The sequence below is a fragment of the Marmota marmota genome, unplaced genomic scaffold (genome assembly GCF_001458135.2).
Source record: "Marmota marmota marmota unplaced genomic scaffold, marMar, whole genome shotgun sequence".
Classification (NCBI taxonomy): Eukaryota; Metazoa; Chordata; class Mammalia; order Rodentia; family Sciuridae; genus Marmota; species Marmota marmota.
In genome coordinates, this window is record NW_026000243.1 from 6,768,325 (window position 1) to 6,794,355 (window position 26,031).

Genomic DNA, 26,031 nt, shown 5'->3' on the forward strand with positions numbered 1-26,031 from the left:
TATCTGGCAAGTGAAGGCCTCTGCTTTCTGATCACCATTTGAGCTGCTTCCCTCTGCCAAACCGTGATGTCCTGGCTCAACTTGAGCCCCCAGGAATGAAGCCTGCTGTCTGTGGATTGAGACCTCTGAAATCATGAGCCCCTAAATTCTTCCTCCTCTACAGTTGTTCTGGTTGGGTCTTGTAGTCACAGCAGTGACAAAGCTAACTCAAACAATGCCTTTCAGCTATTTTTTATTATTTAAATTGTCTTGGAGCTACTCTCTCTACTCACTTTCCACTCTCATTTCTGGCAGGGATCCTGGCAGAGCAGTTTGTTCCTGATGGGCCCCACCTACACCTCTACCATGAAAACCACTGGATGAAGCTAATGAACTGGCAGCACTGCACCATGTACCTATTCTTTGCAGTCTCAGGAATCATTGACATGCTCACCTACCTTGCCTCCCATGTCCCCTTGGGGGTAGACAGATTGGTTTTGGCTATGGCAGTATTCACTGAAGGTAACTTAGTAAAATGGATGGAGAAAAGGGAGGAGAGTCAGACAAGTTAAATTTATGAGATCAAAACATAAATGACCAAAAATATTGCAAATTCAACTCAGGACTCCCAAATCTTGAATAGGACTTTGTCCTATGCTCTGGATGATCCCGACTGCATATTCCATAAAGCATCTCATGAAAGCCTTAAGACAGTTCTCAAAGGCCTTAAGACAGTTCTCAAAGGTTCTGGCTAACACTGCACAGAGCCTCCCTGCCTTCCCACTGCCACCAATACTGCACTCATACATGTGCATACTCCTATGCACGGGTGCACACATGCACATATATTCACATAGATACAATGCTTCAGGACTGACTGACTGCTACTATATATGGGGTAAATCCTTTTGGTTAAGGAAGAGACACTGCACCCCACTCCACCACTTGGGATGTTATTGTGTTGGCCTCCATTACAAGCATCAAGAGACCCACTGCATTAGTCAACTTTCTACCACTATTATTAAACACCTGACATAAGCTACTTAAGGAAGGTCAGTTGGGCTCACAGTTTTGAAGTTTCAAGTCCAAGACTGAGTGGCCCTGTCTGACCTCAAATCATGAAGACTACACATCAAAGCAAGAGCATATGTAAGAGCAAAATGGTCACATTTTGAACCAGGAACAAAGAGAAGGAGAGATTGGGTTTCCCCTTGAAAAGCAACCCTTCCCCATGACCTAAAGACCTCCAACTAAGCCCCTCCTCTTAAAAGATCCACAGCAACTCCCTATACCAGCACCCTGAGGGCCAAGCCTTTACATATTGACCTTTGAGAGACACTCAAACATAGCACCCACCCAACTGCTCAGGGGAAAGTGGTAGAATCCCAATATACCTCACATTAACTGAAGCAGGAAGAAAGCATTTTGTAATCCAATCACTTCTACCTCAGCAGAGTTGAAACAGAAGGTTGAAGAAGGGAAAAACTGAATTTCAAGTATACATACTCACAGCTTGTTATAAAGCAGCACCATGTATCACTTATCCATTCTGTATAGAACCTTACTGTGGATTCTGAAGAGTTATCTTTTTAATACATCTTTCTTGACACTCTTATCATACCTATGAAATTAACTTAATCTGCACCTGTTTGTTGTCCTGGAACACTTCCTAAAAGAAGAAGCTATCTTTGAGACAGATCTAAGAGAAAATTCCAATACAGGAAAAGCCCAGGGTGAATTCTCCGAAGTATTAACAAGCAAGTCTCTGATGGCTGTCATTTGGTTCGTGGCAGGTTTTCTCTTCTACTACCACGTTCATAACCGATCTCCACTGGACCAGCATATCCACTCACTCCTGCTGTATGCTTTGTTTGGAGGGAGTATCAGTATCTCCCTGGAGGTGATCTTTCGGGACAATATTGTGCTGGAACTTTTCCGAACCAGTCTGGTTATTCTTCAGGGAACTTGGTTCTGGCAGGTGATTATTCACACCAACATTCTTTATGTGGTCTAGATTGAAGAGTCCCCTCAAGTGTGCCCAAGAGAAATCCTGAAGGCAAAATGTCTGAAAACGCAGCATACACCCCACAGGAATGTTTTCAGATGGCCCCTTTCTCCCTAGGCCCATACCCTGACCTATGTGCTTTTTCTGTTACTATCCTGTTGCTGCATTAACCTGTGGCAAGACTTCCCTAGTACAGGCAGGCACTGGTACCTTGCACAAGTCCCACTTCCTAAATTTCCCACAATTAACATTCCTGTATGAAAAGGCCTGAGATAGTGGGTAGCTTAAGCAAAGCTGGTGGCCACTGGAGAAGGCTGGCTTCTCAGGACAGCTAACCAAAAGACCAATTTCTTCTTCATCTAACTCACCAGATTGGGTTTGTGCTGTTCCCACCTTTTGGGACACCTGCATGGGACCAGAATGATGAGACCAACATCATGTTCATCACCATGTGCTTCTGCTGGCACTACTTGGTTGCCCTCTGCATTGTGGCCATCAACTACTCTCTTGTTTACTGGTATGTTCTAAGAGAAGTAAACTTTTTTGACAAGTGCTAATCCCTAGGCAGTGCTGATTAACTTCTACTTCTGTTAATAAGTGCTAACTATATGCCAAATCCTAGGTAAGGCACTCGATACTTCAGAGTAGGTATTACAACTCTCATTTTACCAATGAGGATGATAAGGCTTTTTGATGTTAAATGACCTGACTAGGTCATAGTACCCTGATAGACCAAAGTCTCACATACAGCTCTGATATTAAGGCTGTAGTACAATGGGGAAAACTCTGAACTAGGGATCAGTACTGGGTTGTAGACCCTGCTGTTACTGGTTCATCTGGGACCCCTCTTCTATTTCTGGACTTGTTTTGCCTACTTGCCAGAAATGTTATGACTATCAAAATATATGCCGAGGCAGAAAGTGCTCTCTAGAGTGCTTCTTAGCAGTATACAGACTGTAATAGCTATTAACTCCCACGTACTCACTGTGTCACAGGCATAGATAACTCTTAACACTGTATTACCCCACTTTGCTCTATAGCTTTATGATGAACTGTTAATGTTTTACAGATGGGGAAATCAAAGTTTCAAGACTGAGTAACTTGACCAAGGTCATCCAACCAGTAAATGTCAGTGCCTTGCAGTACAAGGATGACTTACAGCATATGGTTTTACAGTTCTATGGCTGTTGTAGCTGCCCCTCCTTTTTTCCTAGGTGCTTATTTCCCTAGACCCAAAGCAAACACAATACACCCAGAAGAGTCCATAACAGACCAAACAGAAAGGAGTTATAGTCATGGTTACCATCAGTCTACTCCCTGGTCAGTGAAAGAGCTGAATTTGAGCTCAATTATGACATTTCAGTCACACTGAGTATTGTCTGAGGTGTCAGATATATAAACACATATCACAATATTTAATAGAGATGTGAAGAAAATGCTTTAAGAACCAATAGGTGTTTTTAAATCCTCAGAGGAGAAAGGATCTTTTTCTGCCTAATCTGATTGGACCTCATTGTTTTTTCTATTACAGCCTTCTGACACGGATAAAGAAACATGGAGGAGAAATTATTGGGATTCAGACACTGAAGTCCAATCACACTTACCAGACTGCACTTTTGAGTGGCTCAGATGAGGAACGAGATTAGGCCATGGAGTTTAGGAGACCTCCTATCCCTTTGAGCCCCCAAGGAGTGAATATAGCTTATTCCCTCATTTTGAGGCTTACCTTGGTCTGCTCCTAAGGCTCCATACATTTGTACTTCCTCATTTAATACAAGGCTGGAGGCTCTAGTACAGGAAATTAGGCCTCTGATGTTTTGTATATTTTGCTGTTTGGATTCTTAAACATAAGTTAACTTAGTCTGTGTTAGTGTAATATCTTTCATAAAGAGAAATGAGGTAATACCTGTAAGTAACAAGCCTGTGCATCTGTATAGAGAAATCAAAGACTGAAAACCTAAAACAGGAAATAACCTTGTGAATGAAATAATGAGTCCAGCAAGACATCATGCTGCTTTTCCTTCAAGAAAACAGGTATTTTCTTACTGGAAAAACATCAGGACACATGTGAATGACAGTGCTTTTACTTTAAAGCTATAATTCTAACTTGTATTTTTTTTTAAGCAAAGCAATTTACAAGCAAATTTTAAATATTTTAAATATTACTTGTTAAACATTTTCTAACTAATCGTAACAGAGCACTGCAATGCCTCCATTGATAAGGGACAAAATTAGGCCAAAGATTATATATATATATATATATATATATTTTTTTTTTTTTTTTTTTTTTTAAACAGGAAGTTAATTAGTAGCCCAGCCAGGCTTGTGGAACTCAGCTGTTTTGACTTCTAAAGTCACCCAAAAGAGGGTGCCAAAATGAAATCTGTACAGTGAGGTACAGAGAAAAACATCAGGTTATGGAACGCCTTGAATTTCAACATAGCTGAAAGCAAAAGATATGAATTCTGAATTAGTAATATAAAATCTTGATATTATATAATCTTGGTTCCAGATCTTTTTTCTTTTTTAAAAAAAAAAAAAAATTCTTTCAACAGATATTTATTAAATGTCTACTTTGCACCAGATCTGAAATGGTTGTCCCAAGTAATGAAATATGTGTTCAGCAAGCTGACAGTCTAGTGTTAGGGGAAGACAGTGTAGGCATTTACACAGTGTGGTGGGGCTTTGAGAGGTAAGTACGAACCATGATAGAGGAAGCAAGAGAGTTGTTTCTATAGGGAGTCTGTCCTACAAAGAGCTTACTCCAGGTACAGAAAACAGTGCAAAGGCAATGAAAAGGAGAAAAGAACATAGATAATTAAGTATATGAAGTTGTACAGGCAAATAAAAGTGAACTAGCATAAAGCTGAAGGGTCTTAAGAGACCACCTAACACCTTTTATTTGTACAGCATTTTCTGGATGAGATGCATTCTCTCATTTGGTTCTCACAGCTGTCTTTCAAACTTGAAGCCAAAACTTAGGGATTAAAAATGAGCTACTAAAAACATTGATTCAGTTGTTATAGAGAGCTGGATCCCATTTTACCATCTACCTTGGTGTTGCCAGCTGAATGGGAACTCAAACATTCAACAAACAGTGCCAGGCACAGTGGTGCAAGTCTGTAATCCCAGCAGCTCAGGAGGCTGAGGCAGGAGGATTACAAATTTGAAGCCAGCCCCAGCAACTTAATGAGGCCCTAAGCAACTTAGTAAGATCCTGTCTCAGAATAAAATATAAAAAAGGACTGGGGATATTGCTCAATGGTAAAGCACCTCTGGTAACCCCCATTCAAAAAACAAAGTATTGAAGGACTCATTATTAGCAATTAATGTAAAATATGCATTTTTCATAGGGACTGGAGGTGGGAAGAAGAACTTAGTTTCTGTTTTATTTTCACAGGAAAGATATACTTTTGGGGTTTTGTTGTTGTTTTAAGGGGTAGACTAAGAAATGTAATACTCTCTAGAGTGAGTAGTTGAGGTGTGAAAATCGGATATAAGATATTAAAATTTATTTTGATGCAAGCCTCACATCATGGTTTGGAACACCTTAATGGAAGTGATCAACCCTGGCATAAACATGCTTAGATATGATACTAAAGTACAAATGGATCATGATGTTGTTCATCAACTCCTCTCTTGGATATGTTGTCTGAATAATTTTACCAATCTCTATCAACCAGCTTAATGGCTGTCGCCAGACTTCAAGAACTGTTCCCCACCACAGCTGCCCCATCACCTGGAGTCCTGAAGCCTACATGTGAAGGAAGCATATATGGTACAAATACTGGTGCTATCACCATGAACAACTCTCACTCTATGCTATTCCACCATCAGGCTGAATAGTGCCAATATTAGATTTCCCAGGGAGTCAAGCCACACTGACATCCTGGAACAGGCCTGTACTTCACATCCCTGCTCTCTAGAACACACACATCTGTAGCACAAAGCAGTTAGATAACTTCAGCAGATTAACATGTAGGATAGGGCTTCAGCTGAATGCCAGCACTACTTTTATGGCATCATTTGTTAAGTAAATTCAGAAGAGGTTTGTTTTTAACCAGCAATAAATATCTCAGACAGAATATCTCAAATTTCTTTTTCTCTTTCGTGCCACATGTCACATGGCTTCCTATGTTAAAAGTGACTCTTAGAAATAATGATCTCTATATTATAAAACACAGATGAACTCTCCTTCACTCAAGTAAAGTACCCTGTTGTTCCCTCCCTCTAGTTTCTACCTCTCACCATTTCCAGTCTTATTTCTGTGCCAGTCTTCCATACACCCATCAAGAGTTCTATCTTACCTGTCTCCTCTGCCCTCTGGAATTTAGGGTTCCCACCTTCCAACTCTGATTGTCCCCAACGCCCATCATGATACATCCTAGCCATCCTCCCCTTAAGAATGCAGTAGAGAAGGAATCTTAAGATCAGAAGTCTGAGTTTTCACCTTGGTTCTATTTTTAATCTTCAGTCATACTCATATTCTCACAGCTAAAAGGGGGCTGATACATCTATTTTACAGAACTTCTATATGAAATTGTAAAACCACTGGGTAACCACCAAGTCACTCTAACCTTTTTCTCTTTCTCAGCACCTTGCCTAATGCCCACCTGCAACATAGCTACCATCTAAACCAGGCCACTTCCATTCTGTGTCCTCCAGCTCTACTTTCCCACCCAGATCCTATATAAGACCATCACTAACAGTCCACAGGTTCAAGATAAATTTTTTAATAATATGAATAATTTCTAAGAGAGATAGGGAAGCCCTATCACTGCAAAAAAGCATTCCTACCACCCCTGCCCCATGATAGGTGAGGCATATGTTATAAATGACCAGTTCCTTAAGTACTTAGGACATTTTAAAATACCATTCTGAGCTCCACTTATAGCCGAAAGTGGCCGAGGACTGCAATAACCAGGAATAAATAAATTCAAATCCAGACTAACCTCTTCTGAAGCTGGTAGTGCCTAACCCTGCACACTGCCAACTTTCCACCTGCTGTTTCTCCTGCCCAGAGATCAACATACTTTTTCTTAAAGGGTTATAAAAGTATCACTTCAGGCTTGAGAGCCATACAGTCTCTATGACATCTACTCAATTCTGCCTGCTAACTTGAAAGCAGCCATAAATACTATATAAACAAATGGGTGTGGGCTATGTTCCAATAAAACTTTATTTACAAAAACTGGTGGTTGGGCCCAAGAGCCTGGGGTTTGTGACTCCAGCTCTAGAACAAAACAGAATGCACAATCTTTGAAATGCAACAAAGTTGGTGCTGCAAAGTCTCTGTCACTGTACTCTGCCCACTGGGCAGACGAAGGTAGGACCACAATCAAGATCCCAACAAAGAGGTGATGCCAGAACAATCCCATTTTGGGGAATCCACACTACTTAACTTCTATGTTTTTTTTCATCTCATAGACTCTCAACTACAATGTAGTTATCAAATCAGCCACCAACTGGCTAGGATTCTCATTCTGGTCAAAAAAACAAGTGGTCATTTTAGAGGGGAGCTAAAGCCCACATTTCTATTTGATGAAGAGTGCAATAGGCTCTTTAAAAAAATAAGTTACACAAAATTTTCAGAACACAAAACTCATATCTAGACCACAAGTCACAAAGAAAACCAGAAACTAAAAAATACAACCCTTAGAACAAGGCTTACACACTGCTTGCCCACTCTAAATAGTAAGCCTTCCCTGGGCATCCTACTCTCAGGAGAGAACTTTGGCTTGAATGATGGAACCATGACTTTCCACGACTGTTGACAGAATCTTCTCCTAGATTGGTAGAGAGCAGACTCAGGAACCTGGAGTAAACCATTCTTAGGGCTCCAGTGTGGTGTATGGCAGCAGAATCAAGGCCATTTCTATCCTCCCCACTAGCCTGCCTTTAACAGACAAGCTTGGAGGAATAACGAAACCTCCGTGCTCCCTTTCTTTGAGCCAGGGCAGACCAGGAGTGATCTTTTATGGAAGCCACCTCTGTCACAATCACTGCTGTTCAGGTGCCTGTTTAGGAGATGGAGCTGTGGTCACAACAACAGTGGAGACTGCTTTGGAGGAACCAGAAGCTGTGCCCTGCTGGAGATGAGATGCGGGGACAGTCTGGATGCGCACCTGTTTGCAAAGAGAAGGTCTGGTCAGTGGACTACAAGTAGGTGCATCAGTTAAGAACAGTAAAGGAAACAGAAAAGTCTGATGTGGCCAAGAGTCTGCCTTGGACCTTACCTGTGTGGCCTGACCTTGCTGCTGAAGTTGCTGCAACTGCTGGGCAGTGAGGAAACTAACAGGCTTATTGCCAGCAATGAGCTTAGTACCTGCTGGCATGGTGGTGAGGATGATATTGCGGCCCAACCCACTCAGGCTGTGGAGGGAAAGCAGGAGTAAGGTATAACCATATCATGGGATAGTGGTCTGCCCTGGATTTAGGTTGTGCAATGAAGGAAAACAGGCAGGTCTGGTGTTCAGTCAAAACTCCAGCATTCTGGATTCACATGGACACAAGCTGCTAAGATCACCCTTCTTCCAGCTTCTATGCTTCCCATGCAGAAAAGGGTGAGCACAGAAGGCCCTGGCACTCTGGATAAAATGGTCCTAGACTCTATATCTGTACCCTAACCAGGAGGAAGACACAGCCCAGAAGGGTGTGTGCTCCTCGCAAAAACACCTCCTGAGCCAGATTTAGTGTTGTGCACCACAGTCCCAGCTATTCAGGAGGCTGAGACAGGAGGACCACTTGAATCCAGAAGTTCAGAGTCAGCCTGGGCAACATAGCAAAACCTCAACTCTTAAAACAAGAAAATGAGCTGGGCATGGTGGCACACGCCTGTAATCCCAACAGCTTGGGAGGGTGAGACAGAACTGCAGGTTCAATGCCAGACTCAGCAACTTAGTGAGGCTGTAAGCAACCTAGTGAGACGCTACATCAAAATAAAAAATAAAAAGGGCTGGGGGTGTGCCTCAGTGGTAAAATGTCCCTGGGTTCAATCCCTGGTTCCCCCCCAAAAATAAAAAAAAAAAACAAAAAAAGAAAATGAAGCCCTCCCTCAAACAGCCATGTCACATAAGCTGGTTTGATAGTGGTAGACTTGATTTCATCCTGCCCTTCATCATGATTAAGTCAGGGTCACAGGAAGTCATCATCCTCCGAACTGTCCTGGGTTCAAAGCTCAAACGTCAAAGGCAGGTGCTTCACACTCCTATCACTTGATGCATTAGGTTTTTTAAAATTATTCCTCACCCCATCCTGCAATCTATGTTTGAAAGCAGTACAGATTTTTTATTTTAATTAGAGTACCTAAAACAGTACTACATGTTCAATAAATATTGTTGATGAGCATGGCAATTATTGATGAGCATTGGTGTGGGGGACACAGAAATACCAGCTGCCATCCCATTCTGTGACAAGGACTGATATTATATTCCATCCCCACCTCCACCCCTGAGGATGCTCCTTCACTACAAACAGACTCACTTGGCTCCCAGGTTGCCTTTGATGATAGGGGCTGTGACCACACTCTTGCCCTTCATTGGCTGGCTAATCACAGACAGTGGAACTGTGATCCGTGTAGGTAGCTTCCCCTGCAGAGAAAAAGAAATTGGCTTTTGAGGAATAGAAGAAAGGAAGACCACCAAGCATCATTACAGAGAAAAAGAAGTGAGGAGCACTTTCAGTCCCTATTTTTTACCACAATCCAAATATTCTGAGGTCAGGGCCCAGGCAACCCTACATAAAAGGGTTCACACTGGTAGTAAGGTGTCACCTGGCCTGTTATCATCTTACAATCTTCTTTCATGGGTATAAAACCTGTACCTGAACTACATAGTAAAGTGTGTGTTCACTCACTACAGTCCTAGGTTTTGAGCCCCTAGGAGGAGAGGCTTAAGCATCTCAGTATCCCCCAACATATGGTACACTGCTGGGGACCCAGTAACTATGAGGTGGAACACACATGAGGAAGGAGCGAGAAGCCCAAGAGTTAACAGAGAAAGGACACAGCTACCCCCTCACTGGAATGCAGGCTCACTGAAGGGGAACAAACAGCCAGGCATGCAGGATAAAGAACAAGTCACATTCTCCAAGTGCTTTCTGTTTTTCCAAGATAAGAGAGGTCAGTTAGGGGACACCAGTAATAAACTCAACCAAGTGAAAAGTCCACTAAACTTACTAGCTAAGTAAGAACCTAGATGAAAAAAAGAGTAAAGGCCAATATATTAAGGGTTCTGGGAGGGATACAATGGTCACTGGTTCCCAAACTGCCTGGTTTCTAATACATGTTTAATAATACAATTTGTTTTGGGCAGTGCTGGGGATGGAACCCAAGGCCTCATGCACATCCCACTGAGCTATACTCCCCAGCCCAGTAATACTATTTCTATGTAGTAAATTTAATTTTTTTTAAAAATTCAAGAGGGGTGGTTGAGTCAGGAGTGGTGGTGCACACCTGTAATCCCAGCAACTCCAGAGACTGAGGCAGGAAGATACCAGGTTCAAGGCCAGCCTGGGCAACTTAGCAATTTATTTCAAAATAAAACACAAAAAGGACCAGGGATGTAGTTCAGTGGTAGAACAATGCCCTGGGTTCAATCTCCAGAACCACCACCAAAAAAAAAAAATAAAAATAAAGAGGGGACAGCTGATAAGAAGCTAAGCAAAGACATAGATGGGCATGCACATAATTCTAACTATTTCCGTAGCTAGGGCTGGATTAGCCAGTTATATTTACCTACACTGAATGTCTGAGTGACACAGGGTGATGCCACTGGGTAGGACCTTTTGGTGTCAGGAGGAAGATTCAAGAGGGCAGAGGTAGACTGGGTAAGCACGGTTTCCTCACTTCCTTAACTTTACCCTTTGTGATTTGGAAACGTATATAATTATTTTCCCTTAACCACATTATGTAAGGTTTTTTTGGTGTTGTTGTTTAAGAACATGTATATCCGTCTTCCTTCATCACCTTGGCTTTTTATCCCAAATTATTAAGCTTTTCCTATGTAGCTTGCTTAGAAAAATAAAAACATGTTTTATATCTTCCATACACTAGAACGGTGCCTCCTTACTCCAAGACCAAAGAAAACACACATCTAGAAACACGTTGAGGTTGATATGGGGAGTTAGTTCATAATAAACAAATCATTTCAAGTTGGTGAGAAAAGGATAAACTGGTTGATGATTTGGGGATAATTTGAAAATATGAAATGAGATCCCTACTTCATGATACAGAATTATGTTTTAAATGGACAATCACTTATAGATACTTTTTTAAACTCATAATTTTATAAAAATAAAATTCTTAGTTATCTTTATAACTCTGGAGAAAGGTAGGCACAGGCACAAAACCTAGAATACGTAAAATGTTAATAAGATTTAATCAACAATATTGTAAATACCTATAAAGTGAGAGGTACCAAATGCAAGGATGAAAGATGACAGACTGAAATATATTCTATACACATAAAAAGGGCCACCTCGAACAATATAAAAAAAAGTCAAATACCTCCTTTCCCTCAAAAACAAGCAAAAATTTCTTCTCCACTAAAGAGCACATGCCAATCTCTATATGATGTATGCTCAACCTCACTCATGATCAGGGAAACAAAATTGAAAAGGAACGCCCTTTCCACTAGTAAGACAGGAACATAAAGTTAAACAGCCTTCTAACTTGAACCAGCCAGCTCTGGTTAGGGTTGGAGATTTGCTGATGAGAACGATTGTGTGGCCTTTCTGACAGCACAACTAGAGTATCAAAGCCTCCAATTGTGCCTCACTGTGCCTCCTACTCACAATCTCCACCCTAAATACAAACAACCCAGAAATACATACATATTCAAACACACACACCACAACATTCACAGTGGTACTGGGAAAGTGGAAACTGTATTCTTTTTTTTGGTACTGGGGATTGCAGCCAGGGGCACTCAACCACTGAGCCACATCCCCAGTCCCTTTTTATATTTTACTTAGAGAAAGGATCTCACTGAGTTGCTAAACACCCCACTAAGTTGGTGAGACTGACTGAACTCATGATCCTCTTGCCTCAGGCTCCTGAGCCACTGGGATTAGAGGTGTGTGCCACATCGTCTGGCTTGGATATATATTAACACAATCCCTTCTATGGATCGCTACATCATCAGAAAGGATGTAGCCAGTATCTCTCTCTGTGGTGTAGGATCCCTAAGACTTCTTTAAAAAAAAAAAAAAAAGAAAAGAGTAAGGGCTCTTGTAGATTTTTTTTTCCTTAAATTATGTGTATACATATATGAAAATACACAGGAAAAGGACTCATAGGATAAATGCTGTGTTACTAATAATAATTAGCAGTTATAAACGAAGAACTGGTAGAGGGATGAAAGAAATTTTACATTTTACTCTATACTGTTAGCATCATTCTTACAATTTTGTGTAAGAACGTATGCATGAACTATACCATTATAAAATGTGGTTCATAAAAATACATAAATCCATTTGGATCAAAGAAAAGAATACAGACAGGACTTCTAATTTCCATACCTACAAAGACATTTCTTTGGTCCTAGTGAGTCTCCTGAGGGATGGGAAGCTAACAACCTTAAGAGATTTCCTGAAGAGAGGGATACTCTTTACCACTGACATTACTCACAGCCTGGGACGTGGACACAACCGTGGTGCTGACGGGGACCTGCCGCACAGTGGGGGCTCCTGTCCCGATGCTGATGGGTGTGTTTGCAGCCCCAGAAGCTACAGCCACAGTCTTGGACACAGCAGCATTCATACTGGGCAAGGATACTGCTGAAGAATGAACAGTTCCAGACCCACTGGCCACTGAGGCCCCTTGCTTGGCATGGGCTGCAACAGTGATGGTCTGGCCTGCTTTGGGAGGCATTACTCCCAGGCCCTGCACGATGCGAATTGTGGCAGCTGGCTTCGCTTCTGAAGAGGCCACTGTATTTTTTCCCTTCTGATCTGCCACACTCACACCAAGGGCTGGCATCAAGCGAAAAGCTGAACTGGAGGGCTCTGCTGGCTTGAGGTCGGGAGTCACTTTGACCACAGTGGTGCCTGCTGGAGCAGATGAAGGAGCATTGGCTGAACTGGCCTTGGCAGGGCTATCAGTTGCATGGACTGGATTGGAAGTGACATGTAAGGTGGCAGAGATGCCTTTGCCTGCAGTACCACCTCCTGTCCCGAAGAGGTCCTGAGTCAATTTTACTGTGGTAACCTGGGACTTAGCCAATGTGGCCATCATGTCCGGTGTGATTCGAAGAACCGTCTGGCCCTTGGCATCTGTGGTGATGGAAGAGGGCGGCAGTCGCAGTACATCCTTACCCTGAATTCGGAAGTTTGTGGCTGTGAGTGGGATGCTGTTGCCTGTCTGGGGCTTCACACCAAGCTGCCCAGTGATGGCCACCTGTATGGGGGAGACACAGCATTAATGAAGGGGTGCATGATGCTGACTGATCACACAATAAAATTAAGCAAACCTCTATTTCATGTATGTTTCATATATCTTTACCTTTTTATTTTGAAAATAATAAACAGGCACAAAAGTAGAGAAGAGCACAGCATACCCCCTTCTCCCACCTTCATAAGTAATCACTTTGTATCCTTTCCCACCTTGGGGAGAGAAGGGTAGAAGAGAGGAACTGTAATTTTGGGGGGGAGTAGACGTTGGGGTTTAAACCCAGGGCCTTATCACTAAGCCACACTTACATCCTCAGCCCCTAGGAACTGGAATATTCTAAAGTCTATCCAAGATTGATCATTTTACTAATCAAGACTTATCTATAGGGCGGGGGTTGTGGTTCAGTGGTACAGTGCTTGCCTGGCATGTGTGAGGCACTGGGTTCAATTCTCAGCATCACATATAAATAAATAAACTAAATAACGGTTCATCAACAACTAAATATACTAAAACGAACATATACTAAAACGAACAAACAAAAAAAGACTTATCTATACAGAAGTTCAATAGATTAGACCAAGAGGAATGAAGGGAAGGAAGGGAGAATAGGGAAGACAGTAGAATGAATCTGACATAATTTCCTGTGTGTGTGTGTGTGTGTGTGTGTGTGTGTATGAATACACCACAGTGAATCTCAATATTGTGTATATCCACAAGACTGGGATCCTAATCAGAGTAAGATATATTCCATGTCTGTATAATACATCAAAAGAGATTCTATTGTCATATATAACTAAAAAGAACAAATAAAAAATTCTAAAAAGACTTATCTATATATCCCTAACCTAGAAAAGGACTTTTTAAAATAAAAAAAAAAAAAATTAAAAAAAAATCACAATGCTATCATTACTATTCAACATAATTACATCTGTATATAACAGTATTTCCCCATCAGTCTCAAGTACATTTTATTCTATTTAGGGTTGGATCACCTTTATTTTGAGAGTAGTAGTGTGGTGAGGTATCTGCAGCACAGGCTCTAGAGCCAGACTCTATGGGTTCATATCAACTCAAAGGGAAAGTCAAATGCTCCATGTGTAACAGATCAACCCCTTTAGCCTGCTCAGAACCTTCTTCTCTATGGCCACTCTACTGGACCATTGCCACACAGACATGCCATGACACTGGACACCCTAAATACAAACAACCCTGGCTCTGCTCCATACTGCCCTCCTTGCTTCACTCAATTCCCCTTCACATTCCACTCCAACCCAGTTCTCAGAAAAGCAAAATTTCTCTAAAAATTACTTATATTCACTAACTCTGCTTCATCATCTTACACTCTTTTGAAGCCATTCCCAAAAAGCCCCTGGAACTCGTCGCATTTATTCAACTACATACAATGAGTCTCTTCTTACACTCTTCACCACACCCAATATAAGCACTGCTTTCTCCTGCATGAGCACACTTTTCTGTCTGCCTTGCAGTCCCTACACCTCAATTTTCTTGCATCTTGGTAAATGAGACCACTATCTAATCCAGTCACTGCAACCAAAGCCCATGGGGGCCATTTTCAACTCCCTTTTCTTGAGCCACCATGCTTGAGCCATATGTTCATGCTTGCTCACTTGTAAACCAGTTACAATGGCTTTCCTGCTGTTTCTCAAATGTATTCACTTTCCATGCCTAAGCCTGGAATGCTTTATCTCCCAGTCATCATCGTAACCATAGCACACCAACTTCATTTGCCTCGCTCAAATTTCATCTCCTCATAGAGGCCAACTCCCATCGTCGTGGATGAAATTAGCACACTACCATTCTCCAACACTGCCCTGTCTACTGAGCCTCACAGCATCTCTCTTTTGTGTGTGTGTGTGTGTATGTGTGTATATGGTGCTGGGGATTGAACCCATGGCCTTGTGCTACCAACTGAGCTATATCCCAAGCCCCTCACAGCATCTCTTATTCTCTGACACTGATGTACTTATCTGTCTCCTCGCCCTCCGAGAACACAAATTCCACAAAGGCAGGGCTCAGTCTACTTAACAGACTACTAAATCCCCAATCCTTCACATAGTGCCTGCCACAAGAGATAGTGAACAATTGCTGAATGAAAAGGCTTCTTCATTGTTATATAACTCCACTTCTTCATTTATAAAATGAGAATAACAGAAGTGTCTATCACCCTCCAGTGCTTGAGAAATAAACCACTAACATCTATAAAATGCAAGGCATGGTACAGATACACAGGAAGCACTCCTGTCAATATTTCTACTAGTTTGCCAATACAAATGTATTCTACCATTACTGGTGTAAACTGAAAAGCCAATTAGAATATGGCCATGGGAGTTTAAATAAGTCCTTGAAGAGTCTCAATAAATCCATAAACTATTTCCAAATACTAAATTATATGGAAAGAAATGGAAGACCTCCCTTGAGCATCCACAGAAATTGCAACTGCCTTGAATGGAAACATACTTGAAGAACCTATAAACAAAGAGCCCAAGATGACAAATCTTTTTTCCACAGACATCTGTCTGTTCAGGGCCTTCAGCCTGAGGTTTTTGTTTGGGGACAAAAAAAAAAAAAGAACCACCTGGAGAATTCCACGTACCTGCTTGATGATGTTCTGTCCTGTAACATTTTGAATGACTGCAGTTGTAGAGGCACTTGGAGCCGAGCTCCCAGGGGAACTTGTGGCTGGCTTGCTCACAGGGCTGGCTGCAGCAGGGAGACTTGTCACCGTAAGCCCTGTCTGCATGGGTCCAGGCCGCTGTACACTGGGTGCCCCAGTTTGTGCTTTGATTGGAACAGTGGCCATGACTGCCTGTTCAAGGTGTGAGGCAGAGAGGTCAATTAGACCCTGAGATGGAAATCAGCACTCCAAGGCAGGATCTCCCCATGTGTCACCACCCAAGAATTTTCTTCTAAAAGTACTATTACTCTCTCAGTGTTCAAGGCTCAACACTCTCTGAAACAGACACTGCAAATTTCCTGTATTTGTATAAAACACTTTAATTTTCAGAACATCTTTACATTTAGCATCTGGTTATTCCTACATATTCAGGGCATATATTCTCCTTTTATATACAATAAGAGAAAAATGAAGTAAAGAGGATAAAAATCTTCTGTACAATCATACAGATAGTCATTGGGATACCCAAGACACATGGCTGAGGCACAATGGAAGGAGCCTGAGATTTAAACTAAAAGGTTTATTAGATTTATATCCCACCTCTACAAGGGTATTATTGTTTGAACAATGGGAAATTACTGAACTTCTCTGAAGGTCTGATTTCCAACATGTAAAACAGTATCTAAAAATGCTTACAAGGCTTTAAACATAAAATGCGTTATCTTAGTGAATTTTATCCTCAGGAACAACAATCTATGATTCCCTGGTCCTTCCCCAGACTTTGACCATTTGACTCATCAGCCTACCTCAGTCCATAGTCCTGTTTCCCAGTGACCTACAGTTTCCATTTACCTGGGGTACTACTTTGGTCTGTGTGGCAGTGGCTGGCACCCGGATCTGTGGTCCTGGTGGCATCTGTGGCAGTGTCTGTGCTGGTCCTGCTGACTGCTGTGGGACAGCAGGAAGGCTAGGTTGAGCCACCACCCGCACCTGGGGCAGTCCAGCTGAGCCAGAGTGGCTTACAACCCGGGCAGCAGCCTGTGAACTGGGTGGAGTCTGGCTGGAAGCTGGGGATAGCATTGTTCCTAGCTGTGGCATTGTTGGTGAGGACACCAGAAGAACCCTATGAGGAACATCAGGGAAACAAAAATAAGAACTTAAGTGGTGGCACACACCTGTAATTCCAGCTACTCAGGAGGCCGAGACAGGAGGATGAAAAGTTTGAAAAACATGGGCAACTCAGCAATACCCTACCTCAAAAACAAAAGTTTTCAAAAAGGGATGGGGATATAGCTCATATAATGCTCCTGAGTTCCATCTCCAATAGTCCCCCACCACACACACACACACAAAGAAAATAACCTTAGGACATGCATACAAGAGGATTTTGGATGAGAAAATACAGAAACAAAACAGAGGCACTTACCCTGAACTAGACTTAGCTGGTTCTGAGACAGAAGTAGAGCCACTTTTGTTCACTGATGACACAGGCGGAGGGGAAATTGGAGTGGTAGGCAATGCTGGTGTGGTGGGGGTTACAGGAGTTACTGGGGTGGGTGGCATACTAGAGTCACTGAGGCTCATCTGGCTTTGCTCAGAAGGTCCACTGCTGAGGACTTTTAATGAAGTCTCCTTGCTACTGGACTTCTAGAAAAGATGAGAAAGGGAAATTTACCACAGGTGTCATAAAGGCTCCAGAAAGGAAGGTGTGGGTGGACTCTTCAGCTCCTGATGCACAGTGTTAAGTACCTAGACCTAGCCCCAGGATTCTCAAGAGGGTTCTTCATGAGATCACTTACCACCTTGGAAGGGGGCTTGGGTTTTTGCTGAAGGGCTTTTCTGGCTTTAGCCGCAGCTGCTTGTGCTTGGTGAATCCGCTCTATAAACAAAAGTGGGAAGCTTCAGCAAGAGTTGGATCTTAGTATATTAAGGGGGTGAGAGTGGGGGGGGCAGTTTGCTAAAACCCAAGGCCTTGCTGGTGGTAAGACCCTGCCTCCATAATCCTATTCTACCTGAATGCCAATGGAAAGAATGATGGAACTGGGACAGAAAAGTCAGAATCATCACTGGTCTACTTGGACACACTCCCCAGAAGCCTCACACACCAAACTCTTCTTCGCTCCGGTCACGATGCAGGTAGATCCACAGCTTCCGTCCAATGTCATATTTCACACAAGGATCTTTTTCATAATGTAGTCGATCCAGGGCACCACTCACTACTGTGTTGACCTGAGAACAGAGAAAAGGGAAGTAAGGGTCAGGCCAGACCCAGATAACAGAAGCTGTTTGGAATCCAGAGAAAAATCCCTAGATGATTCATAGCTGACGATATAACAGACTATATCTCAGTCTAGCTATGTCTTCTTAGTGGCTCACCAAATCACCTGGCAAAACAAAAAATGCTATAAAGTCCTGAGACAGTGATGTTTTCACTGTAAAAATATTTTGAATTCTGACTATAGCAACTTTTCTTTTACTATAAGCTAAAGGAAAACCTAGAGCTGCTTTTGTGCTTCACTGACAGGGGTTTTGGTCATCACTGTGTGCATTTTTTAAGTTCTTTTTTTTTTCCTTTCCTCATTTAGTTGTGTTTTTGCTTTTGAGACAGGTTCTCACTGTGTTGTCCAGGCTGGCCTCAAACTCACAATCCTCCTGCCTCAGCCTCGTGATTAGTTGGGATTATAGGTACACCACTGCACCTGTTTTCCTTCATTTTTCGGTGGGGGGGGGGGAAGTAATAATCAAAGATTGAACCCAAAGGTGCTTAACCACTGAACCACATCCCCAGCCCATTTTTATTTTTTACTCCTAAGTTGCTTAGAGCCTCTCTGAGTTGCTGAGGCTGGCTCTGAACTTAGTGATCCTCCTATGTTTCCTAATAAGTTTTCCTTCTTTTTTTTTTTTTTAATATTTTTTAGTTATAGATGGACACAACAGCTTTGTTCATTAATTTATTTTCATGTGGTGCTAAGGATAGAACCCAGTGCCTCACACGTGCTGAGGCAAATGATCTACCACTGAGTCATAACCCCAGCCCTCTAACAAGTTTTCTGAAATCCATTCTGAAAGAAAGCCAAGCAAAGTTGTTTCTCCAACTTACCTGAGTGCTGGTAACATCTGGTGCAAGAAACTGGGAGTCCTTGAGCAGTTCGCAGATCTCTGCCCGTGTGCCTTCTCCATTAGGCAGCCGAGCTGCTGCATCCCGAACTGATAACATTAGGAAATGCAAAGCCCAAGAGTCAAGCAATATCCCCCTACTTGCTCTAGTGGGGTGATGCTCCCTTCAGCAAAGGGCTTTAGTGCTCTTCAGCCTCCCAACTCAGCATCGGGCACACTGACCCCTAGTGGCTGAAAGCTCTGCCATTGGTGTTTCCTACACACTTTCACAGAGGCAAGAATAAAGTCCACAGATACCTTAGAATTCAGTGGGTCCATGAATTCAGGTAAGAAAAATTTATCTTTCAGTGAAATTTAGAATCTCCTTTGATTATAAACACAAGGTAATAAACCATTATTGGCAGTGCTGCGATGTTGTAAGAGAAATCAAATATTTTCATATTATAAATGTCAAACACATCTCCCTATCTGGAAGTTACAGATATTTATAAGACCTATTGCTAGATCCTGTCAATTAAAATAAAAACTCATATTTCTACACACTGTTTTAATTGTTTTGATAACTATTTCAATATGATTGGCTTCTTTATAACTCTAAGCATTTAATGTATATTTAGAATTATCATAACTATGGGAAGGGATCCATGAGTTTCACCAGACTGCCAAAGGGATTCATGGCACAACAAAATCTTTAAGGAAGCAAAGTGCTATAGTTAAACCTATTCAGCTGGCCTGTGAGCCCTTCCTAAATGAACATAAATAATAGCACACCTTCAGAAAAGAACAGTGATTCTTGCCACCAATATCTAAGAGCAGAATCCCCCCTTCATTTCCCAATCCAAAGCTTCCAAATGCTATGCCTGACTCACCTCAGGGTGGAGGAGGCGGGTGGGGGGTATGCAGGGAGGACAGAGATGACTTGAGGAAAGATTCAGAGTGAAAAAATAAATCACCACATACCAAGAGACAGGATGGTGACATAGGCAGGCCGGTCAGAGCGCAGAAGGGAATGTTCCCGAGCTTTGTTGAGGGAAGTCTCCTTGTCAAACACACCCTTCACTGGCCCCACCACAGACTCAAAGCCATGCATGCGAAAGGTGAATGCCTTATGGGGTTGGCTGTATCTGTAACGCTCCTACACAGAGAAAAGGGAGAAGGCTTCTGAGTCAGAATCAGTGGAGTTCATTCTAGATCCACATGAGGAGATTAAAATGGGAATGGAACCAAAAATTCCCCCATGGATAACGAGCCAACTACAGTGAGAAAAGGATGGTCCTCAGAACTGGTTACTGAGCAAAGGATGAGGAAATAAAATGCATTTTGCTAAAGAAATCAAAGTAGTTTCTCTGTCTCTCTCTCTCTCTCTCTCTCTCTCTCTCTCTATATATATATATATATATATATTATATATTTATAATATATATATCCCTCCTTAGGTATATTAGGCAGGTGAGAATCAGCAAATTCTTATGATCTCTCAGGCCCATTACAGCTCTAACAGACTAAAACTTTTCTGCCCCCCCGCCCTGCCGCAATCAATCCCAACCAACAGAATATCCACGGTGAAGGTATGAATTTCCTCCATGACGGTAGACTCAAAAGAGAGTCAGGCTCAGCACTTCAATCTATAGGGCCTCACAGAGACAGACTTTCTCTATCTTCTCCATATTTCTTACCTGCTCCTGAAAAACCCGTTTCTCCTCCCCAGTGCTGGGCCGCACCACATAGTCAGTTCTTCTGAAACATAAAGAATTTTGTTTTAACTCTGATTACTAGCAGATGGGTCACAGATCCATCTCCTTTCTTTAACACCCAGAACCATTCTCTTTGCAACACACAAAAAAAATGTCCCTTCAGAAATGTCCCTTTAGATGTACTCAACTCTTACAAACTCCACTTTCCAGCTCCTACCAAGTAACTCTTGATGGTATTTCCAAAAATTACTTGATACTTAGAAATCCAGAAAAGAACTGGGCAGGTGGAAATTAAGCTGATATCTCGCTGCTAAATCCAATTTAATGGCAATGAAAAATATTAGATAGCAAGGGTATATTTCCTGGCTCACAGGAAACTTACAAATACTTGTACTACCCCCACTTCTACTAAATGCACAGGCTAGAGTGCAGCTCATGGGTAGAGTACTAGCCTAAGATGCATGAGGCCCTGGGTTCAATTCTCCATGCTGCAAAAAAAAAAAAAAAAAAAATCTAACTGCAGAACAACACCAGACAGGAAAGAGCAATATGAGAGGAGTCACTCACAGGATGTAAATTCTAGTGAATTCCTGTCACTAACCCTCAACAAATAATGTAACCTCATAACCCAACTTCTTTACAGAAATGAAGAGGTTGGGGGGCTGGGGTTGTGGCTCAATGGTAGAGTGCTCGCCTAGCATGCTTGCGGCACTGGGTTTGATTCTTAGCACCACATAAATGTAAAATAAAAGATATTGTGTCCACCTAAAACTAAAAACTAAATATTAAAAAAAAAAAAGAAAAGAAATAAGGAGGTTGGGTTAGATAGCACTCTCAAATGGGAAACCCAGGAGGACAACATGTGGAAAATAGTATGTTCACCTATAAGGTAGATCAAATCCCCTCAGACTCTACTGCACATCCCCTTCTAGCATCAAGAACTCCTGGGGCTGAGGTTGGGGCTCAGTGATAGAGTACTTGCCTGGCACATGTGAGGCACTGGGTTCAATCCTCAGCACCACATAAAAATAAATAAAACAAAGGTCTTATATCCATCTACAACTAATAAACATTTAAAAAAGAAAGAACTCCTTCCACAGGGAGCCACTCATATCAATGGATATACATTGCCCTCCTTAGGTATATTAGGCAGGTGAGAATCAGCAAATTCTTATGATCTCTCAGGCCCATTACAGCTCTAACAGACTAAGACATGTAAGTACCAGGAATCATGGTTTCATGGGACACCACCCACCATTAGAGTGCTATACTCACACCCGAGGGACAGGTGTTGTAGCATCTGAGCTGTCTTCATTTTCTTGCTGGAGAAAAGGAAAACATTAACAGGTAAATGGACTGGAGAATTTTCACTAATTTGAGAGTTAGAAACCAAAAGGGGAAGAGTTGGTATTTTGAAAAATTATACCTTACAAAAGGCCTGGTCTTTGGTCTCTAGCCACAGCTGGAAGAGCGCAGCTAATTCCTTTTCATTATCTTGAGACTGGCCTATAAGAAAGGAGGGAAAAGAAGACAAAATCTAAGGTGTGACTCAGAATCCCCCTTTCTCTTTACCTTCTTACCCTATGACAAAGAGAGAATACATCAGGACTGAAGCCAAGATCCTTGGCACTGCCTTTCCCTTCACAGACTATACCATCACTGCTGCATGTCACCTCCTTAGACAATTCACTCAACAGGTATTTGCTGAGTAACCACTGTGTGCCAGGTACTACCTGTGGAGAAGCTGGGGTCATCCAGTGAATTCAGTCTCTGCCCTCAAGAATTTTATAGTAAAGTGAGAAAAGAGCATATATTAAATAAACCCAATATGGAAAGTGGTAGGCATCACATGTTATGAAAACTTACAACAGGGAATGGCTAGTGAGCCACAAAGGCATTCTACACACTGGCACAACAATCAGAAGCCTAAGGAAGGGGAAGAAAAAAAAAAAGGACTCCTCCTGGTCTGCCTAGAAAAGAAAATCACTCTGTCGGTGCCCTTCTCTCATTTGTTCAGAGTCCTCCTGAAGCTCTTGACACATAATGTACCTAAATCTCTTAACCAGGCTAGACTAGAAGTCACCATTAATCAGCATCATCCAGGTCTGCTTGTGAGAGAATGTCCCTATGCTTCCCAAAAAGGTCACATTCACCAAGATGCTTCTCTTTGATTTCAGTAGTTGGCATACAATACCACCAATATCCATCTCCAGGAACCTTTGTGCTTCCAGAATTGCTACTTCAAAACCAGTTAGTTCTATTGCCCATCTTTTTCTCCTGTTTGGTGGTCCTTATATATTTTAGATATTAGCCCTTTATCACATATATGGTTTTCAGGTATTTTCTGAGAAAAAATTGGTTCTCCCTTGATTCTTAACTATAGGGGGGCTGACTGCTCATTTTCTCATAGCCATGTCCTTCAATGAAGTCAGGAGGCAGAGGTGAGATTCTTCAAAGATTTCAGACATTTCTCCTAGTTCTTTTTTTAATTTTTTTTTTTTTTTTTTAGTTGTAGATGGACAAAATATCTTTCATTTTATTTATTTATTTTTATGTGATGCTGAGGATCGAACCCAGGGTACTGTACATGCTAGGCGAGCAAACCCTCTCCTAGTTCTTTTAGAAAAATAAGAACAAAAACCTGTTCCTAAAACACAGAACCCAGAAATAAACCCACGCATATAGTCAATTCACTTTTGGCCAGGGTGTTAAGAACATTCAATGAGGTAAAGACAGTCTGCAAAAAGCAGTGTTGGGGAAACTGGAAATCCACATTTGAAAGAATGAAATTAGATTCTTCCATCATATTATATGCAAAAATCAATGGTTTAATCATTTAAACATGTGGCCTGAAACTACAAAACTCCTATGAGAAAACAGCAGAAAGCTCCATAAGATTAGTCTTGACCTTTTTGATATGATACCAAAAGCATAGGCAACAAAAGCAAAAACAAATAAATGGGATTACAGGAAACTAGAAAGCTTCTGCATAGCACAGAAATAATCAACAGAGGGGAAAGCCAAGCTACAGAAAAGAAGGGAATAACTGAAAACGATATATGTGATAAAGGGCTAAAACATCTAAATTATATAAGGAATACCTACAAATCAATGATAAGAAAATCACCAACATGATTTAAAAAGAAACAAAGAACCTGAATAGACAATTCTTATATTTCTATTCCAAAGAAGAAATATGAATGGCCAACAGGTACATGAAAAGGTGCTCAATATCACTAATCATCAAGGAACTTCAAATCAAAAGTACTACTGAGATATCACCTCACACTTATTAGGATGGCTACTGTTAGAAAAGACAAGAAAAGAAAAAGATAAAGTAGAGGGAAGAATATGGAGAAAAGAGAAACCTTATGTACTGTTGGTAGGAATGTAAAATGGTGCAGTAACCATGAAAATAGTATAGAAGCTCCTCAAAAAAAGTAAAAACAGACCTACCATATGGTCAAGCAATCCCATTTCTAATTATAAGGGAAAAAAAAAAAACCTGAAATCAGGATCTCAAACACATATCTGCACTCCAATGTTCACTGCAGAATTATTCACAATAGCCAAGATATGAAAACAACCCAAATGTCCATCAGTGGATGAATGAATAAAGAAAATATGCTATAACGTAAAATGGAGTATTACTCAGTCTTAGAAAATAGGAAATCCTGCCATTTGCAACATGGATAAACCTAATGGACACTATGTTAAGTGAAATAAATTAAAGGACAAATTTATTTCACTTAACACTTATACAGGGTGCCTCAAATGCTCAAAGTCACAGAAACAGAGAACAAAACTGATAGTTACCAGCAGCAGGAGTAGTAAAACCAAAGTAGGGGAATAGCTGCTCCAAAGGTATGAAGTTTCCATTATGAAATGTCAAGATAAGTTCTAGAGTCCTGCTGTTGGACTCAGTTGTGTACTTAATGAAACTGTACTGTGCCACTTGAAAATTTATTAAGAAGATGAATGTCATGTTAATGTTCTTGCCAGAAAAAGGGGGAAGGGAGATATAGAAGTTTGAAAGGTCTATCTTGACTGTGGGGATGGTTCCCAGGTGTATGCGTGTATGTCCAAACTCATCAAATTACATACATTAAATATGCAGTTTTTAATATATCAATTACACATCAATAAAGCTGGGGGGGGAAGCCTGTTCCCTGAGGCTTTTGCTCTCCACCTGTACACCCCAATCCCCACTCCTGCAGTTTTGCATCTAGTCCTTTCTCCTCACAGGAACTGGCTCACCCTCTCTCACTACTCCACACCCTGCCACTATGAGGAAGACCCACATCCACATAAGCAGTACATCCAATATCCTAACCTCTCAGTTGGTGAAAACTCTTCCTCTACCATAACCTCCTCCCTCCACTCCACTCGATCATTCCCACAAGCACAATTGGACTCTGCCAGTTCCTAAAGCTGCTCTATTTTCAAAATGCCTACTTCAGTGTTTCTCAACTAGGATTGCATTTTGAAGAATTACCTGGAAACTTTTGAAAACATCAAAGTTCAGACCCCATCCCAACCATTTAATCAGAATCCCTGTGGTAAGGTCCAGGAATAGGTATTTTTTAAAAAATCCCACTGATCATAGTACACAGCCAGTCAGGATGAAGAACCCACACTCTGCTTTCTAAACATAATGGCCTGGATTTCACCTTGCCCGTTTACTCCCATGAAAGCTTCACTTGGACCCAGCAGGACAGTTCCCAATGACACCTCTACTTCTCAGCTGCCATTGGCCCAGATCCATCTCTCTTTTCTCTCCATTCAGTGCAGATTCCTGGTCCACTGTTTCAGTAATATGCTTCCCAACAGAGTAATACCTTTACCTCTGCCCTTTGATTTTCTGCATCATTCCAATCTAGCAAAATTCAAATTCTGAACTATCCACATTCTCCATGCTTCAAATTAAGCAGCTGAGGACTGCTAGAGGAAAAAGTGCACAAACAGGCAGAAGAAGGCCAAAGAGGTGAACAATGAGCAGTCTCCCCTGGCACTCATGACTTCCTAGCTATCCTATGTCATCTGTGGTCACACTGCTTCACACAATGACCATCTCCCACTTTCCTCAGACTTCCCTTCTCATCAGCAACAGACAATCTCACCTCTCTCACCTTCTACTTTACACTGAAAATGTCAACAGACCAAACTTCCTACAAAGACCACTCAGCCCACTGCTATGTATCCATTATTTCCT

At 41.7% G+C, this 26,031-nt stretch overlaps 2 protein-coding genes across 11 annotated transcripts in view; one reads left to right on the forward strand and one right to left on the reverse strand.

Moving 5' to 3' along the window:
- The window catches only part of Tmem45b (transmembrane protein 45B), a 29,437-nt gene extending 24,926 nt beyond the window's left edge, over window positions 1-4,511 (forward strand). The window contains exons 3-6 of the mRNA XM_015499095.2: window positions 295-501; window positions 1,773-1,957; window positions 2,356-2,501; window positions 3,516-4,511. Of these exons, the coding sequence (XP_015354581.1) occupies window positions 295-501; window positions 1,773-1,957; window positions 2,356-2,501; window positions 3,516-3,630 (653 nt within the window). The 3' untranslated portion in view covers window positions 3,631-4,511. The remainder of the gene's footprint in view (window positions 1-294; window positions 502-1,772; window positions 1,958-2,355; window positions 2,502-3,515) is intronic.
- Window positions 4,512-6,701: 2,190 nt separating this feature from the next.
- The window catches only part of Nfrkb (nuclear factor related to kappaB binding protein), a 33,883-nt gene continuing 14,553 nt past the window's right edge, over window positions 6,702-26,031 (reverse strand). For 7 of the 10 annotated variants that reach the window (XM_015499039.2, XM_048796160.1, XM_048796159.1 and 4 more), the window contains 14 exons: window positions 22,246-22,325; window positions 22,095-22,141; window positions 20,802-20,862; window positions 20,086-20,260; window positions 19,109-19,215; window positions 18,114-18,237; window positions 17,808-17,887; window positions 17,435-17,655; window positions 16,861-17,131; window positions 15,988-16,200; window positions 12,612-13,379; window positions 9,467-9,573; window positions 8,221-8,356; window positions 6,702-8,109 (listed from right to left, as the gene is read on the reverse strand). In XM_015499039.2, the coding sequence (XP_015354525.1) occupies window positions 7,984-8,109; window positions 8,221-8,356; window positions 9,467-9,573; window positions 12,612-13,379; window positions 15,988-16,200; window positions 16,861-17,131; window positions 17,435-17,655; window positions 17,808-17,887; window positions 18,114-18,237; window positions 19,109-19,215; window positions 20,086-20,260; window positions 20,802-20,862; window positions 22,095-22,141; window positions 22,246-22,325 (2,516 nt within the window). In that variant the 3' untranslated portion in view covers window positions 6,702-7,983. The remainder of the gene's footprint in view (window positions 8,110-8,220; window positions 8,357-9,466; window positions 9,574-12,611; window positions 13,380-15,987; window positions 16,201-16,860; window positions 17,132-17,434; window positions 17,656-17,807; window positions 17,888-18,113; window positions 18,238-19,108; window positions 19,216-20,085; window positions 20,261-20,801; window positions 20,863-22,094; window positions 22,142-22,245; window positions 22,326-26,031) is intronic. The other 3 variants (XM_048796161.1, XM_048796163.1, XM_048796164.1) reach the window with 2 other exon arrangements.